The sequence below is a fragment of the Parasteatoda tepidariorum genome, chromosome X2, assembly GCF_043381705.1.
Source record: "Parasteatoda tepidariorum isolate YZ-2023 chromosome X2, CAS_Ptep_4.0, whole genome shotgun sequence".
Taxonomy (NCBI): domain Eukaryota; kingdom Metazoa; phylum Arthropoda; class Arachnida; order Araneae; family Theridiidae; genus Parasteatoda; species Parasteatoda tepidariorum.
The window spans coordinates 56446522-56466250 of record NC_092215.1 but is presented as its reverse complement, the minus strand read 5'-3'; the positions used below and the strand labels follow the sequence as shown (position 1 = coordinate 56466250).

The 19729-nt window shown below is 28.3% G+C and overlaps 1 protein-coding gene across 1 annotated transcript in view; it reads left to right on the top strand.

Annotated features, from left to right (window-relative positions):
* The first annotated feature begins 5419 nt into the window (after positions 1 to 5419).
* The window catches only part of LOC107453376 (SLo interacting protein 1), a 93405-nt gene continuing 79095 nt past the window's right edge, over positions 5420 to 19729 (top strand). The window contains exon 1 of the mRNA XM_071188133.1: positions 5420 to 5716. Within this exon, the coding sequence (XP_071044234.1) occupies positions 5618 to 5716 (99 nt within the window). The 5' untranslated portion in view covers positions 5420 to 5617. The remainder of the gene's footprint in view (positions 5717 to 19729) is intronic.

The window sequence follows — 19729 nt, the reverse complement described above, 5'->3', positions numbered from 1 at the left end:
TGCTTTCACTTTTTACAGAATTACGACTCCTGTATAAATTATCATTCGATTCAATAATATTTGATTAAACGATATATATGGTGAAACGTTAACATTATTCCTCATATTTTTTTAATCATAAATTAAAATATGTATTTTGTTTACTTTGAGTTAGAAGAGTTGTTTGTCCCTAAGTGGTGATCTATTTCTCCCCTCAATGGGGCGATATCCGGGTCTATGAATATTCAAAAGAGAATAGATAAGAACAACAATTAAAAGCCAGGCGACAGTTGTGTATAGTATACGAACACCGTTCGTGGAAAATTCGTCTCAAATGCTGTAATTTTTTTAGTTTTACAAAAAAAAAAAGGGAAGAAAAACCATCAAAATTACCGTATCCTAACACTCAGGTCGCTTTCATAGAGAATTTTTTTCGCTGCTTCTCACTTTTCCCGCGAATTTTCTGCATTTCACTTTCAGGCATGCTGGGTGAGTGTCGTCTGCTTTTTTTTTTTTCAAATTAATTAAAAATAAAATCCGCCTTTTCGAAGAAAGTTCATCGTTTTCAAATTTCCGAGAACGATAAATTATTCGTTTTCATGCTTTATTTCACTTATGCAAACACGATTTAAAATTACATTCACTTGATTTAAAGTCACACATCGTGTTTCGTATTTTCCCCATATTATATCATATATCGCGTAAAAATTATGATTGGTGTTCAAGTGATTTAAAAATTATACAACGGAATTCGTATTTACGCGATTTTAAAGTCAAATATTGAAATTTGTATTCATGCGATTTTAAAGTCAAATATCGAGATTCGTATCAATATTAATTCACAATTAAACATCGAGATTCGTATTCATGCGAGATTAAAATTAAATATCGAGATTCCTATCTATACGATTTCACTATCAAACATCGTGATTCGTATTCATACAATTTTAAAATTAAATATCGAGATTCGCGTGATTTAAAAAAAATCACACTTTGATATTCATGTTCACAAGTTTTAAATAAATGGAGAAAAAAAAATTCACATTGATATTTTTAGAAAACCGTTGATAACATTCTGTGGATCAATGCTTCCTACATACACTTTTTCTTGCTTAATTTTCAGGCATGCAGACCGGCCTGTGAAGGGCAGGGAACTGTCCTTGCATCAGAAAGGTTCTCGGTTCGAATCCCGGGTAAGGCATGGATGTTCTTTCCTTCTCTGTACTATCTGTCCGTACTGTGGGAGCAACGTTGGCCCACCTAATATTGTGCCCCTGAAAGAGAGGTCAACAAAATCGCCCTGTAAATGCCTGAATCGACGGATGTTAACACAGGTGGGGATTGGAAAAAAAATTTTTTTTTCTAGACATTTCTCTAATTGTTTAAAACGTGTTTTTGTACACAGCGTTTTTGGGCTTCTATTTTTAACTTTTTTTTAATCAAACTCATCCCTGTGGTAGAAATCAATATAAAGTTTTATAAAAATAAATTTTTTTTAAAAAAAAATTGTAATTTTGAAACAAATTTCGCCAAATAGAGGCGGAATAACGAAAGGGTTGAAACTACTTATAAGAGTTAATCAATGCGTACAGAAAGTTGTTTTAGTTGAGATTTTGTGTTCGCAGAAAGTTTTTCATTTTATCTAAGTCAGGCAAGCGGATATCGAAATTGAAAACTTATACGAAACCGATCGTTTATAGTTCAGGCAAAGAATTACGAGTAAGTTTATGAACTTTCTCGTCATACTTCGGGTTGAATCTGTCTTCCAGATCTTCTCAGAACTAAGAAATAGGTTGAATATATGATGAACATTCATGATTTAACTGAATGCACAAGGCAGTCAATGTAAAAATGAGCAATAGAGTTTTTAAATTTTAATTAACAACGTTTTCAGTTTTTACAGATTCCGATTTTTAAAAAAAATAAATTATGTACTCCTGTTTTAATTATTTTTCTTCAAATATCTGTTCCTTTTGAAAAATAAAGAAGGAAAAAAAAACTGCAAAATTCAGTATTATCACTGTTTATTAGTGAAATCTCATGGTTTTTTTAAGCAAAAAAGAAAAGAAAAAGAAAGAAAAAGAAAAAGAGAAGAGCGATAGATGGCAGTCAACATTTAGGGAGAAATTGGGAATGGGAGGGGGGGGTGATGGGTGAGAGTCCACATCTAGAGGGAGGCGATAGGCCGAAAAAGGTTGGGAATCACTGAGTCAGAAGAACTAAGTTAACGTTCAGCATTTTTCAATTAGAATTTTCTTATAGGCATTCTGATTAAAATTTTTTTTATTATGAACTTACGAATGTTTTAATGTTATTTATGTATTTATTTTCATTGTTTTTAATAACTTAAACTTATTTAAAGTCGGGGAAAATGAAAAGAAAAACAATATTGAAAAAAAATTGACATGATGCTTTTTCGGTTTGAATTATCATAAATATGTATTCCTAGTTTTATTTTCAATTTTTAAACGTTTGTATGTTGTTTTAACTTTAGAACAGGTGAAATGAGTTAGTGGTCCGAGTTCAGATCACGAAGTGATCTGAAAAGAATTACGCTAAAAGTTCCGGGGGCTGGTGAGCGACAGAGGGAGACATCCTCTTATATAATTTATATAAGAAAGCATTAGTTTTCGTCTTAATTTATGGAGTTAAAGCTTTTTTTTTTCAACATGGAATTTAGCATATCAAAAATTTTAAACAGTAGGCTAATGACCTTTAGCTGCTATGTATTCGTACGTCTAAAGATGAATAATGAGCAGAACTTAGTTTTATTTTCAGTAAGTAATTAGAGGAAAGTAGCTATCATTTTGCTGACACTTTGATTGGGCCACCTCCATTTTTTTGTTTTGTTGCATATTTGCATATTGACTTTTAGGAGTAAGTTATTAAGTTTGAAAATTGCCATCTTGATCGTGAGTTAATTCTCGTTTAAGTACGAAAAAGTATTAATTTTGTACTTCTCATTTTTCATAGTAGACAAAATATGGATATTAATGAGACGTTAATAAGGTCTTAAATGTAGCCTCTAATATGTAAAACTGTGTTTAATCAGCGTTATTTAGCCACATTAACTACGATTATTTTTTATGATTGTTTAGGGACACACTCATTGCTAATTGAGTCAGAACCAGCTGCTATGAAAGAGTCTTTGGTCCAAACATGATTCAGGTTAACATTTTGCAAGTTGTACGAAAAAAAAAAACAATAGGAGAGGAAAGGAAAAAACTGTTCTTATAGCTTTTGTAAAAACAGTAATCAAGTAACTCTAAATTCGATAGTAATTTACTTTATTACTTCTTAGATCAATGTACAATGAGCAAATAAATAAATAATGAAAAAATAAACAATGAAATAAATAATGGAAAAAAAACAATAAAATAAAAATAAAAATAATAAAAAAACTGAACACTCTGAATAACTTTTGATCCAATGTTCGGATTTTCACGTACTAGCTCTCAATTTCAATGGCTCGAGGGCATGACCTAAAATATGTTAATTAATTAGTACAGGCGATACTTTAAGTTACGAAATCGGACTCAAAAATGTACTTTCTCAGAACAAACATACGACTCTTTCGACAGATTTGGATTCCTGTCACTCAAAATACGGGGGTTAGCCCAACCCCTGCTAGAAGAAAGAAAGCCTCAGCACGGATGAATTTAGTTGTCCAACGTAACGAACATAAACTGCGCAGTGGATGAAAAATAAGATGGATGTCACTACGTTAAGGCTACAGAGCTGCGCAGTGGTGGTATAAACGAAAGATGTCATTACGTTTGGACTACTAAAGAACCAAATTTTTTGCTTATGGTAATTGGTGCTGAGGCCTTCTCTTTTCTAGGAGATATTGGTTAGCCGCAATATGGAAAATATGGCCTTAATAGTTTGTCCAAGAGAGCTGCCCCTTCCACTTAATTTTACTTTCGTCATATCTCGAAAACTTTTTAAGCGAACTGAAAATGTTTGACACTCTATTAAAAAAATAAAGGTTAGTTAAGATGATGCCGTGCAAAAAGTAATTTTTAATAATTATTTAATATTTTATTTATTAATAGTTAAAAAATTACTAATTGCTGAGTAAAAATTCCGTTACATAGTTTAATAATGATAAATTTCAGTTTATTCGATCTTATAAAATTAATTATAAATAATTATAAATATCACTAAATATCAATAATTAATTATAAATATCACTAAATTTTATAAAATGTAGTGATGCCCATCTGAATAAACACGCCTTTACCTTAGGAATATTTTTGGATTCTTGGGGGGGGGGGAGCTGCAATGTGGTTATGGCCCGATTGCTTAGCCTAGAGAGGGGTAGAAAGTTTGAGTTTATTAGTTTCACTTTTTGCGCATTTCATCTCATTCCAGGAGCTTTTCAAGTGAACTAAGAGCTTCTTGCGCAGAATTATAAGACTCGTGAATTCCATACAAAAACTAATTATAGTAGTTTTTCGCAATTTTTTTTGGTGAAATATTAGGTATGCAAATTTTTATATATTTTTTAACTATGCAATTTTAAGTGACAAGATACTAAAGTATGGAGGAATCTGTCGAATAATTCATGAGTTATAAATTTTTTTATAAAAGTCGTATTTTTACATTTTCGTTTCTTAAGACTATTATATTCTCGTATTTTTACATTTGACTGACTTCTTTCAAATTTTAGACTTCGTTATTTAAAATTATATAGTTTATGATTGATGTCTTACATTCTTTTGAACGTAAAAAACAGAAAAACTTAGAAATGAAAATTATTTCGATTTTTGCAAATAAAGCAACAAAAAATAAGAAATAATTATTAAAATCATTTTTTATGATGCTATTTTCATGAAACTATTTTTGGATAAGCGAGTTTTAAATTAATTATTTGCTGAAGAAATTTTAAATACGTGACGAAATACGTAAAATGTGAAATAAATATCTTTGATCTTGTACATGTTAAGTATTAGTATTAGAACAGAAGTTTTTTAGGTTAATAATTTTATTTATTTATTTTAGCTATTGGTTATTTTAGCTATTGGTATTAGTATTAGAACAGAAGTTTTTTAGGTTAATAATTTTATTTATTTATTTTAGCTATTGGTTCTTCACTGTTCGTTCTAATTACAAAAAAAAAATTAAAAAATAAATAAAAAATTTCTTGAGATTTAGATAATTTAATAATTTCTAACAAAAATGAAATTTTTTTTTTAGAGTTATTAGAATTTCGAATGATAAGTATGCATTTTTAAATTAATAATTGGTAAAAGTGGATGAAATATTTGTTTATTTTACTATTTTTTTTACCAGGACAAGAAGAAGAAAGGGGAAGAGTAGAGTGAACGATTACACAAGGGTGAAATAAGATACGTCCGCACGTAAGATATCTGAGAAAAAAAGATATTTGTGGCGTTATTTCCCTCTAAGGTTTGGCGACTTTTTCGTATTTGTCGCCAGTGAGAACATGCTTAGTGAAAACAATCGTAACTACAATTTTACTCCACATGGTTTCCTCTATTAACAAATGGAACTCGCTCAACATCGTGCGGTAATATTTGGTATTTGTGAAGAATTATTTTTCTTTCAAAGAAAAATAGAGTTTAATAATTTACAGTAACATAAGAACTATATTTTGTTGACATCTTCAAATAAGATGTCAAACAAACAGGAAAGGAAAAAAATATTTCCATGTCCTGCTTTATTTTGTTGTGCCAGACTTTGGTCTTTATCCTATGTTACAGCTTCAGAAAAGGTAAACTATTAAATTTTTATATTTCTTAGAAAGAAGAACTACTTCGGACATATTTTTACTGAAGAAAAACACGGCTGCAATGTTGCCTTTATTTCTTTCATTTATTATTATTTTTTTTTTTCAAGATGCGCGGGTAATACATAGTTATGCGCAAAACTTTTTCAAACAAAAATAAGTTAACAATTTGTTTAAAAATGAGTAACAGGAGCTGATTTTTAAGTTGTGATATTAAATTTTCCAATTTATATTATAGTTAGACATAACTAAAATAAGTCATATATTTTCATTATTTCCTTTTAAATTATTAAAAAAATGTAACCCCAATAACAATTTTATTGATTTAAAACATTTTCAAATAAAAGTATGTCAGCAATTCGCTTAGTTATTATTTATTATAAAAATTATTTATTATAAAAAATATTATTATTCAAAAAAATTGCTAGAGTTAATTATTAAGCTATAATATTACATTTCTAAATTTTATTACAGATAGATACAAGATTTTTAATACATTTCAATTAATTTGTTTTCAAATAATTCATAATATCGTAAACTCCATAATAATTTATAATAATTCAAAAAATTTTCAAATAAAATAAACCAAATAATTTGTTAATTTAAATTATTTATTTTTTTGGAAAAAACTATTATTAGAAATAAATGACGAAATTTCCTTTTTAAGCTACAATATTAAATTTCCTATTTATATTATAGTTGAGCATATATAAGATTTTTCGTATGCTGTTTTTCCTTTTCTTTCAAATAATTAATAACATTGTAAAGTCAATAACAATTTTCAATAATTTAAAACTTTTAAAAATATTAAATTAAGTTTTTAAAATGATTTATTTTATAATAAAATATTATAATTAAAATTAAATCTCAAAATTAATCATCAATAACTTATATTATGGTTAGACAGATCTTACATTTTCAAATATTTAATATAATTGAGCTTGATTGATCAATATTTAGGTTTTAAAATAAAAGATAAGGAATAAGTCGCTAATTTTTCTTTTCAATGTATCAAATTATTGGAACAACTTTTAAATAAAGTATTTTATGATTGCTAAATTTTACATCAAAGAGAGGCAGCAGTTTTAATTAGAATAGAATTCATGCAGCATGTTTAAAAGCGATGACGGTTACGATGTTGATGAACTCTTAAAAAATTTCCTTAAAAATACAAAAATGCAAAAACAAAAAACATAAATAAATAAAAAATGTGACGGAAACTTCAAAAATCTTACAAAAGATAACTTGAAAAGGAAAAATAATGTCCGTAAAAATGTTTGAAAATATGTTTTATATAAACTTTAAATAAAATTATACATTGCAGTTAGCATTTAATAAAAAGCGAGATAATAATCACCATAAATAAGTAATTTATAAATGAAATAAAATGACAATATTTACCTGATAAAGAGAAATGAGAAATTATTAATTCTTAGTTGAAATATCATCTTAGTTGCAATGCATCAGAATTGTATTTTTATAAAAGATTGTCTTTTGTTCAAAAGCAAATTCTTATATATTGAAAAACTATGTTTGACATCAATATTCGTTATTTGAGTAAATTTAAAATAACTAAATTTAATGCAAAATTTGAAATTGTATATGAAGAAAAAATTAATTCACTAGTAAATGTGCCTTAAAAATTAAAATTAGAATTCAAACTTCATAAAAAGATTTTTAAAAAACGTTAAAAAATCTAAAATATGAAGAAAAAAAATGACGAAAAAAATTGCAAGAAATGAAAAAGAAAAAAAGAAATTCATTTATCATTAACATTCTAGTTTTGTTTATAAGTAAATACTTTAAAAAAGCGAGATATTTTTATAATTTTAAAATTTTTGAATGTTTAAAAATCATAAATAACATTGTATTTTTAATGTTCTAAAAATTTATTCGGGCGCAGTTTAAGATTTTGACCAACAAAAAACACTGTAATTACACATAATAAATACCTTTTCTTAATGGTACTGCAGAACATCTTTTAAGATGTATGCAAAACCTCATAATTGATATCTTTTGCCGCCTCAATGCAACTGTAGTTGCGAAACTTGACCTAAATATGATTAAAACAATAAGTATACCAAAGTTAAGAGTATAAGTTATACAAAAGTAAACAAGAGCATAAATTGTAGTGATGAATGTAGTTTTAAAATTTATATGACTTTAATATTTTTATAGGCAATATATTCGAAAAAAGAATGTTAATTTACTTTTGAATACAAGGTTAAAGCAAGCTGATATTAAAGTTATAGATGGGCAATAAAATCTCGAATCTGGATACAAAACATTTTCCGTTTTCAATATCGTAAAATTATAGCTTAAAACAAAAGAATAAAAATTTAGAAAACTGTAACATATAATCATTTCTATAGGAAAAAAAATTCTCTCAATTAGGTATTTGTTTTAAGATCATTTGTTTCTTTTTTAGGAATAACAGAGTTTTATAGTTGTTTTAAAAAGGCTTTATTTTGAAAATATTTTAGCTTAAATGTAACTCAATCTTCTTCAATTTAATTGCAATGGTTTTCCAAGTATTTTTTTCTAAATACTTCACTTAATAAATCATGCGATATTTTATCAAAACTCAATTTAGAGTAATATTTTTAACTTTAAAAATTGATTAAAAAATTACTGAATATAATTACTTTGAAATTAAACATTTTTCAAAAAATTTCAACCAAAAATATATAAGATTATTGAAAATGATAACTTTATGTATTTATAAATTGCTCATATTTGGTACAATGGTAAAATTTACAGTGTTTCTGGCTCTACGGGAACAGAAAAAGCTGGAAAATTTTTACCGAAGCAATTTAGTAAGGAATTTGGTGAAATTAAAAGTAAAATATGGTTTTATAGCAAGTGATATAATTTGGTAATTTAATCATGCTCAATCAAATCATTCAAAAATGTCATAAAGCAATATGTTTTTCGAAACATACCATCAAAGATTATGTAAAAAAATTTATAAAAAATTAAGCAACTTATTAACCATAATTGTTTTTACGAAAGACTTCTGCTACTTCCCATGAAAAATGCAAATACATTAATTTAAACGTATCGGAGTTCAAAACTAACAATTTTCAAAATATCCTTCCTAAAAATCCCGGTTTCTCTGGAATAAACCGGTTTTTTACTACCTATTGCAATTCTACTTCGGATATTGAAGTCTTACTGTCTATTGATTATACTAATTTGTTGGAGGGGGTATTGTAGGAATTTTCATCAAAGGAACTAATTTTTTGTAAAGCATATGATTAGTATTAGGGGTCTAGAGGGTTTGTTCCTAACAAAACTTTCGATTCTCTGAAAGAAAAAAATAAATAAATGTTAAGACATGTTTTATTTTGATCAATTTGATTCCAAATATAGGATAATACACGAAATATTTTCAAAGTTACACCAAAAATATTGAAAAGAAAACGTTTCTAAACTGGAATTGTCAGCAAAAACTCAAGTATTTTGTTTTAAGTAATTTATTCTAAGTCTGTAAATCTCTTTTTCTCAATTCAATTTTTTTACGCCTTGCTCGCAAGATTACTAGACCTACAAAGTTAAAACCCGGTAATTAATGTAAATGTAGCGTGTTACTTAATGTTTAAATTCGAACTATGACTCGAATATTGGTAAATATTTTATACAGGGTTCCCGTGGGCCTTGAAAATTTTAAAAAAGCGGTCACGAAAATAAAACAAATGTCCATATTTTAATTTCTGTTGCAACCACCACTAACATTTTTTTTCTTCCAAAGAAAGTATATGAGCATGAAAATTCCAGCTTGCTTAACCACTTAATGATAGATTGGTGTATTAAAATACGAAATATATTCTAACATGAACCTAAATTTACTACCACTACTAAAATTTTTCTAGGACCGCAGGAACCCTGTTTATATTTTTTGAGGGCGAGGGTTAATTTGTTTTTTAATAATTATGCAAAAAAAAATTTTTTTTTTCAATTTAAAAAATACTTCTTATTTTTTCAACATCTTTGAACTTGCATGGTGTTAAAAAGAGCATATTTGAGTGTTTATTATTAGGTATTTCAAGTCATCAGTATAACTTTTATCGTGCTCTCCAAATGCCATAGTATCGTTTTTTCTACAAATTTCTAGCCCTAAAAAATTAAATCATAAAAGTTTTTATCATTTAAATAATATCTGGGCTTTTATTGTAAAAAATTCAGAAGCTTAAAAGAAAAAAAAAAAAAAAGCTTTTCGAATATATAAATTCAAACCATTTAGACCCCTTTAAAAGCGACACGTATGTCGGTGATGTAAGGAGAGAAAGCAGGTGAAAACTACTCTCGCCTGACATCCTGTTACTGACCACTGAACGTTAAAAGGAAGCATCATTTAACATCTGCTGTCCGTCGTTTGTCTCGTGAAAAGATTAAATGAATGCCTTATTAGAATTCTTCTCGCATATCACACGAAAATCATTTTGACACTCTTATTTTTAAAAATTTGGTAACTTAAAATCATTTATTGTTGGAAAACTCTGTCAAATATAGAATCTACAGTAAAAATACGTTATAACGACAATAATAGATGAAATTCTCCTTACAGAGAGTTTATATTTTTATATAAGTTCCCTAAATAATATTTTACATATAAAAGCCTTTACAAAATTTTTCTTTAAAAAACGACGACATAAACTCACAATTTCAAAATTAAAATTGCTTGAAAGACATTTGTTTTTCTACTAAAGCATGATGTTATTTTCCTAAACTCACAATTATAGGGCCTTGGTATAAGGAACTCGATTTCATGCTAATTTTATATTCAGAAAATTTTGAATATTTTTTTTTCTTCACAAATTTGCAAAAACAGTACCTTGTTATTAGAAGTTCGCAAATTTGTGTGCAAAATTTTCCCAATGTCACAAAAACAGGATCTTTCACGAAAAGTCCGGAATTACCCCTGATTATAAGAAATATAATGACAATTAAATATTTAGTACATCTTTATATGATGCGAAATGCTTTTTAATTTGTTTAAAGGTGTAAAGAAAGGCGACCCGTAATTTTTTATTCAGAAAGTTGCGAGTAGATTTTTCTCAAATTCACAAAAACAGCACCCTATTATTAGAAATTCCTAAAACTATGATAAATTTTTAACAATTTCTCAAAAACAGGACATTTCACAAAGTCTGGAATAATAGCCAAACATAATAAGCACAATTTCAATTAACGGCTATTTAATCTTCAGATGAAAATGTGAAAACCATTTTCATAAAGTAAGAGATCCAAACAAAATGCTTTTAGAATCTCAAAAAAAAGAGAAATTTCAGTAATAGGACCTTTCACAAAAGAGTCTAAAGTAACCCCATATTAGAATAAGTGCAGTAAGAATTAAATGAGCCGTGATAGCTCAGGGGATAGAACGTTCGCCTTCTAATGAGGTGAACCGGGTTCATATCACCAGCGATGGCTGGTCGATACGAATTCCGCATCTGGCTGACACCGACCACACAGTGCTGACGTAAAATATTCTCAGTGATAAACGGATTATGGGTAAGAGTCCCCTTGCTGACAGGCTAACTGTGGGGGATTTTAGTGTTTTTCTTCACCGTGTAACGCAAATGTGGGTTAGTTCCATCAAAAAGTCCTACAGCGATGGCAAATTTCTCCCAATACTTGANTTTTTAATTTGTTTAAAGGTGTAAAGAAAGGCGACCCGTAATTTTTTATTCAGAAAGTTGCGAGTAGATTTTTCTCAAATTCACAAAAACAGCACCCTATTATTAGAAATTCCCAAAACTATGATAAATTTTTAACAGTTTCTCAAAAACACGACCTTTTACAAAGTCTGGAATAATCGCCAAACATAATAAGCACAATTTCAATTAACGGCTATTTAATCTTCAGATGAAAATGTGAAAACCATTTTCATAAAGTAAGAGATCCAAACAAAATGCTTTTAGAATCTCAAAAAAAAGAGAAATTTCAGTAATAGGACCTTTCACAAAAGAGTCTAAAATAACCCCATATTAGAATAAGTGCAGTAAGAATTAAATGAGCCGTGATGGCTCAGGGGATAGAGCGTTCGCCTTCTAATGAGGTGAACCGGGTTCATATCACCAGCAATGGCTGGTCGATACGAATTCCGCATCTGGCTGGCACCGACCGCAGTGCTGACGTAAAATATTCTCAGTGATAGACGGATTATGGGTAAGAGTCCCCTTGCTGGCAGGCTAACTGTGGGAGATTTTAGTGGTCTTCTTCACCGTGTAACGCAAATGTGGGTTAGTTATATCAAAAAGTCCTACAGCGATGGCAAATTTCTCCCAATACTTGATCCCGGAGTTCCTTTGTCTTGATTGGATTCAAAATTGCAGGGCTACGGCTTTGAACATTGGGTATGCTGTTCAACGTCGGTAATAAAATAAAATGACAATTAAATGTTTATTTAATCTTAAGATGAAAATGTGAAAAACGATTTGATTAACTAAAAGGAAGGAGAAATGAATTTTGCATTGCTTGAAATCTAAACAAAATGATGAAGTTACGGAACCTTTTGCAAAAAGTCTGGAATAACCCCTGATTATTATAAGTACAATGACAATTAAATGTTTATATTATCTTAGGATGAAAATGTGAGAAGCTTTTTTCATTTATTTAAAGATGTAAAGAAAGGCAACACGTAATTTTACATTCAAAAAGCTATGAATAGATTTTTCTCAAATTCGCAAAACTATAAGCATATTTCACAATTTCCAAAAACATGACCTTTCACAAAAAGTCTGGAATAATCCTTAAATATAATAAGTACAATGTCAATTAATTAATTTTAAGATTTAATTTTAAGATGAAAATATGCAAACCGTTTATGTTTACTAAAAGATCTAAAGAATAGCGTATGAAATTTAAACAAAATGTGAACGTTTCCTTTTTACAAAAATTCTGAACACGGCACTGGTGTTTATAATTTTACACAAAATCACAAAAACAAGTATTATACACAAATAGTCTGGAATAACCCCTGATTATAATTATTACAATGACAATGAAACGTTCTAGTTAATCTTAAGATGAAAAAAGAGCTAATGAGAAATGTTTTAACAAGAAAATGAGAAAGTTGCATAACGAAGCAACATCCCAAAAATAGCGTGCAAGGAAAGCTCTACTGAACCATGACTGACCCCTATGTAAGGCACTTTCTTTCACGCAACTCTCATCCTTATATTGTTTAGAAGATGAAAAGATCTCGATAACTTCATCAGAAAGAGTTAGTGAGGTTAATCGTCAACTAAACTTCTGTGATGAATGAAGTGAAGAATAAAGGTCTCTAAGAATAACGAGATATTCTCTAAAGATACAATTCTTTAATTCTATTTGCGTGTGAGCTATGCGTGAAACATTTTATGAATACTTAAAGGAGCCATCTCATTTAGAAATGGTGCGTATAGAATTTAAATTTTAACAAAAGTTTGGAGTGATAATAATTGTTAATTTGAACACAAATTGCAATAGGCGTAACAAATTGTCAAAACAGTTGTCATAATTGTAAAAATAAAATAGTAGTTTCTAAGAAAATTTGACTAGCGATGACCAATACATTCCGACAAGGATAACCAATACGAAGTAGTTTATAAAGATGTGTTAGCAAAGCAATTTATAAATTTGGGTTACTTGCATTAGTCAGAATCTCTAAAATATTCAATACTTAAAGGCACAGTGAGCAAGAAAACATTAAAAAAAATGATTGGATTTTCACGTTCTAGAGCTCTATCTTAATTGCTCAAAGGGTGACTTCAAATATGCTAATTAATTCGCTCAGACTTTATTATAAATTGCGAAATCAGACGCATAAACGTACTTATTCTGAATAGACCCTTTTGTCAAACGCTTGACGGATTCGGATTTCTGACCCCAAAATAAAGGGGTCTAGCCGCAATCTGGGGATATGATCTCAATAGTTTCCTCAGAAGAGCGGTCCAAAATGTGAACCCCTTAATGTTTATTTTACTTTTTGCGTATTTCACTAAATATAGAAAACTTTTTTATCGAATTGAAAAATTTTTACACACAATTATGAAATTCGTTTATCCGAAGAAATTTCCATGCAAAAAATAACTTTTAGTAAATACTTATTTTTTATTATTTCATTTTTCAAAAAGGGTAGAATTTTAAGGTCCAAATCAGTCGAAAAAAGGTGTGTTTATCAAAAAAAAAAGGTACGTTTTTATGTCTGATCTTGTCGCCTAAAATATTGTTTGCACTAATTAATTAGCATATTTGAGGTCACCTCTTTGAACCCTTAAGATTGCACCCTAGAACGTGAAGAACCAATCATTAGATCTAAAGTTAATCAGGGTGGTCCGTTTATTTATTTGCGTTCTGTACATTGGCTGTCTAATTTAGAATTAGTGTGTATCGAATTTAAATTTGAACAAAAATTGCATTTATTTAGAATGATAATAATAATTTAAACAAAAAGAAAATCTAATGTTTGGCATATAATCAAAATTCGTCATAAAATGCTTGTATGATACCATATATTTGCAGAGATGCCAACTTGCTCCGGACAGCAAATATATATTTTAAAGTGGTAGTTTATAAATTGTGATTCTTGGTTTGATAAATTCAATTTTGTAGATTTTTCTTCACCACTATTTCTAAATAATTCATAGGCTTATATATTTCACCACTTTACAGCAATTATGTCATGCTATGCCTCTTAAAAAGCAAGCGAAAATAGTTAAATATTTGTCAAATTTACTTTGTAGTTAATTACCGTTTTTTTAATTATTTTGGCATGTCCGGAGCAATTGGCATCTCTGTATTTGCATAAAATAATTTTACAAATATACGTTAAAGTAATAACAAAAAATAGAAAAATCTATACGTCGAAGTTATTTTTCAGATAATACATAATGGTTAAATAACTAAATATGACTTTCAAATTTTGAAGACTGTTTGGTCTGAAGGCATTGTGCTTAAGTTAAGTTTATAATTAAGTTTAAGGTGTGAAATTAAGTTTTTAAATTTCACAAATATTTTGGGAGTCACATACAATTTTTTAGTCGCCGTTGCGAATTTATATATAATTACATAAAATGAAAAATGAGTTCAAAATCAATCACAAAAGAAAATTAAAAAATTGCATGACAAGACATGAAAATAAATTTGGATCCTATGTAATCAAAAAACCACCTTTTAAGTTCAGTTTTAAAAGCATGAGTTTTCTGCCTTAGGATTTTTTTTAATCTTTATTTATATTTATTTAATACAATATGTAATAATTAAATACAATAATTTATTTTAGGCGTTCTTATCACAACTTACACGTTCATTTGTTTTTTTTAAAGCTTTGCATATTTGCCCATTTTTTAAGTCAAGTCGTAACTGAAGACCTAGTAGCCCAAACTCATTGCCATTTGTTCTATTTTCTTTTTTTCTTTTGCTTTTATCTTGTCTGATTATTTTAATTTGCAATTAATCTAATAGCTTTAAAAAACTGATAGTAAAATGCACATGTGGTTGAAAAAAGTGGTCGCGTTCGGGTAACGATAGGCAGTCTCTTTGTGACCCTATGAACTCATGCAAACTTGACCCACCATCATAACAACTGGTTGGTAGTTAAATGCAGAAGCTATTATAACTACACTGTTCTCTGTGAATTCATTTCAATGATCATTGTGCAAAATAACAAATACCTTAATAGCTAATGATCGGATTTTTACGTTCTTAGACGCATTTTTAATGGTTCACGGATCTAATCTTAAATGTGCTAATTAATTTGTGTAGACTATATTTTAAGCTACGATATCAAACACATAAATGCATTTTCTCTGAATGAACGTGTTTTAAAACAGATTTTTGATTCTGAAAATATGGGTAGCTGTAATCTAGAAAATAAGGTCTCGGTATTTCAATCAGGAGAGCTGTTGAAAATTTGGTTAATTTTACTTTATGCATATTTCTCCGTAACTTTAAAATTATTTAGGAGAATCAAAAAAAGTTGTGCATACAATTGTAAAGCCTGCATGTTTATCTGAAGATAATTCTAGGTAAAAAAATGATATTTTTTTTAATATTTATTCATTATTTATTTAATGCAATTGCTGTACAAAAAATTTGAATTTGTTAAAATATTGTAGTTTATACAAATCGTAAAATTACAATTTTCAACAAGTTCGAATGATAAATATTGCAAATTTACGGTTTTTAACTACTTCAAACTTCCAAACAATGTAGCATAAAAATTGTTTTTTAAAAATTATTTTAAACCATGTAATTTTATGAGATAGATTCCAAAGTTTAAACCAAATGAGTTGAATAGTAGTAAAATTTCTAACAAAGAAATATTTTTAAATTTTCGTTTCTCCAAAACTAATAGAAATGACGCATTTTAAAATGATGTAAATATGTGAATGCCTTACAATTCAAAATGTTTTCAATCATTCATAAAATAAATTTAAGAAAAAAATAAATAATTTTTAATATGAAACAAAATTATTTTTTATGAAACTACCTTTTGGATAAATGAGTTTAATAATAATGTGCAATAAGTTTTTGATGCTCTTAAGCAGTTCTATTGTAAAAATTCAAAATAACGTATAAAAAGTATAAGTATGATGAAAATTTCAAAACTTGTTTGATTGCTGACAGGTAGAAAAAAGTGTTGAAAGACAATTATAGACAATGCTTTATTTTCGGCAATAAAAAGTGTTGAAAGACAATTATTTTTGGCAATAGACAGAAAAATAATAAAACAAGTTTTATTATTTTTCCTCCCGCTTACTTCACCAGTAATTTTAGTAAACTTCGATACCTTTTTTCTAAGAATAAGCAACCTTTCTAACAATAAAAAATATAAAGTATATCAAAATTTAAAAAAGTAAAAGTCAAATTAACATTTAGAGCAATTTTTGATCGCTATCCTATCTAATTTAGATAGGATAGCGAAATTATAGTGATCATATTTTATAGATTGCGGCTACACCATTACCCATATATCTTAAGGTCAAGAACATGTCCGGAAAAATGCTAGGAAAGCGCATTTTTTTTCTAATTATGTAAATTAAAATACCGTTGGCACTCATTAACTAATATATTTTAAGTTACGTTTTCGAACTATTAAGATTGCATCTAAATACGTGTTAATCCGATCAGGAATTATTTTCCTTTTCGGCTTATTTTACTACTACTAACTACTGATCTTTATTAAGCCATTTGAGTTCTTTATACAATAACTTGTAGGTGAGCTCTTTATTTTTGACCCAGCTCAAAATGCGTGTTAAAAAAAGTGGACACAAATTTAAATTCTTGTGTGAGAAAATGAACAAAACTCTGCGTGTTTGAGAAAATGGATAAAGCTCAAAACGCATGTATGAAAAGATAGACACTAATGCGTATTAAAGAAAATGGAGTTAGCATTTGATTCCACTTTTCAAAGTTCTGTTATGAAAATTAATCTTTTTTTTTAAAATTATAAACAAACAGAAATAGACAAAAATAAATTAGTAATATGATGTCGTTTCCATTTGNAATAAATCGGATAAAATCTAATATATATATATATATATATTAAAAGAAACTTCAAATGTTTTTAAAAGGTTGTCACGGGCTTCAAAATTTATAATAGAGACATTAAGTTTAAGAATTTATATTTTTAAAAACCATTTTATAGTTTAGTACTAATCCAAAGATGTCAACTGAAAAGTTATTTATCCGTAATATGCCTAGTCACTCTAACCCCAATTTTGCCCTGTTATGATATGCTTAGTGTTGGGGGAAAAATGGGAAAAAGTAAACACCACATTCCTTGTTTAGTTGTTAAGTTTGGGCTAAACATTGAAAGGCACATTTTTTGATGCGTCTATTTTCTTAAATACGCACTTGGAATTCTGTCCTTTATCTGATACACGCTTTTTTGAGCTGTGCCCGATTTTGTTAAACACGCATTTTGAGCTTTGTTCATTTTTTCCAAACACGCCTTTAGAGTTGAGTCCATTTTCATAAATCCAGAACAAAACGCCCGCAAATGAATTGTATAATACATTATACAATTATTATAGAAACCTTTTATTCAATATTTGAAACAAAAACTTTTCGTTTCTACTTATCATGTTTCCTGCTTAAGTTAAGCTTTAGAACTTCGGTAATTTTAGAACTAATTAATTCTAGAACTTAATAATTTTAGAACTTAATTAAGAATTACATTGAGTAAAAGTAATATAAATCCATTAACCTGTTGACAAAAGGACTATAATTTTAAAATTGAAAAACAAAACTAACGGCAAATCGAACTTCCGACTGGTCAAAGTTTCTCGTCAGTCCTATCAGATCAGTTGAGTGATCACGAATTCACTGAACTTTTTAACCTACCGGTGATACCAATCATCCTATAATTCTGGTTCACTGATTTGATCAAAAGTAGCATTGTCATAAACTTTGACTTCTTAAATGGTTTGGGAAAGTTCATATAAGTCTGCGTTTCTCTAATTTGCTGCACATTGTTGATAATCCGCGTCGTTAAGGCTTTCAGGGATTGCGCTGATATAAAGTTATTGGCATTGCACCATTTTTTAAAAATTAAGTGTGATATATAATCCATGCCAACCAAGGATCATAATCCATGGCAAAATCCGAGCTTTAGTGTAGATTGTTAGTAATTTTATAACTAACCAAAATAACCTTCTCCAATATGCAGTTAAGTAAAATATCATTCAATAAAAGTCATTTTCAATGAAAATTGAATTAATAAGTTATATTTAAATTTCATGCAAGCTATAATTTTTGTGTTATACAATTTAATATCATTACACAAATTCATTTCTGGCCAATCCAAGGCTGCGAACCAATTAAGTCAGTTCTTAACTTCAGTAGAAACATTTATGCCACTACTCTCTATTTATGTTTTAATTTCGTGTTTTGTAATCTGGCGATTTAACTGCGAAAATGTTTTTAAATAATAGCTGGGAACCAATTTTTTTGTTGCCTTTATGCAAATACTTGGTCTAATCCGGGGAATTCAAATCTGAAAATAGTTTTGCTCCTTAAGATACAATTAATTTAAATGGCATTTTTAGTCTTTTTTTCCGAATCGTACAAGTTTAAAACCGTCTTATGAAACAGGGAATCATGTAAATGTTCTAACAAACTTCTGGAAAAGTTAGGACACACCATCAGGATTGAAATTGCATTGTAAATCATAACTGGAAATGTCGCCGTAAGCAGCTAGGAGCGCTTCAATATTATAACCTGTTCGGAAGAGCAAGAAGAAATAGTTATAATAGCTAAGCGCCCCTAGCGGCGTTTGATGACAGTTCCATGCATGGAATCCTATGCAATTTTAATTCTAGTGATGGACCCTAACTCCATTTAAAGTTTGTTGAAACATTTATGCTACTTCCTGTTGTACATAATATTTTTTAATTTGTGCATTTCGATAAAAAATGTCATTAAAAAAAACTTGCGCAGTTTTTAACAAATTTTAAATAAATAATTTTGGTTTTAAATTGCTCCGAAATTTTTTCATTCCATCTAATATTTATAAATTTATAGCAAAAAAATTTCAGGCAGAAATATTGCTTTTTTATTAAAATATCCATGTCTCCATAAATATAGGTTTGCTCAATTTTATGCCGATATTAAAAACTATAACTAAAGTAATGGATAGAAGTAAAGCTTATTGCTTGATTTTATATCATAGAGTGTTCAAAAATACTTGTTTTCCTTCGGAATTTATATATATATATATATAAATATATACAGTTTAACCTTTTTTTGTGCGGTGGATAGGGACCGCATAAAAGAAATCGCACAAAAAAAAATTCGAAAATTTTATAAATTCTGACATGTAATAAACAAGTTTGTACCATATACCACCAAAAACTTTTTTTATGCGGTTGATAGGGACCGCATAAAAAAAGTCGGACTCAGAAAATACATCAATGATTTATGAAATAGATGAGAGAATGCTTTCAATAAAATTAAATAATTAAATTAGACCTAAAGAAATTTTAAAAATATTTAATTCTTCATTGTACA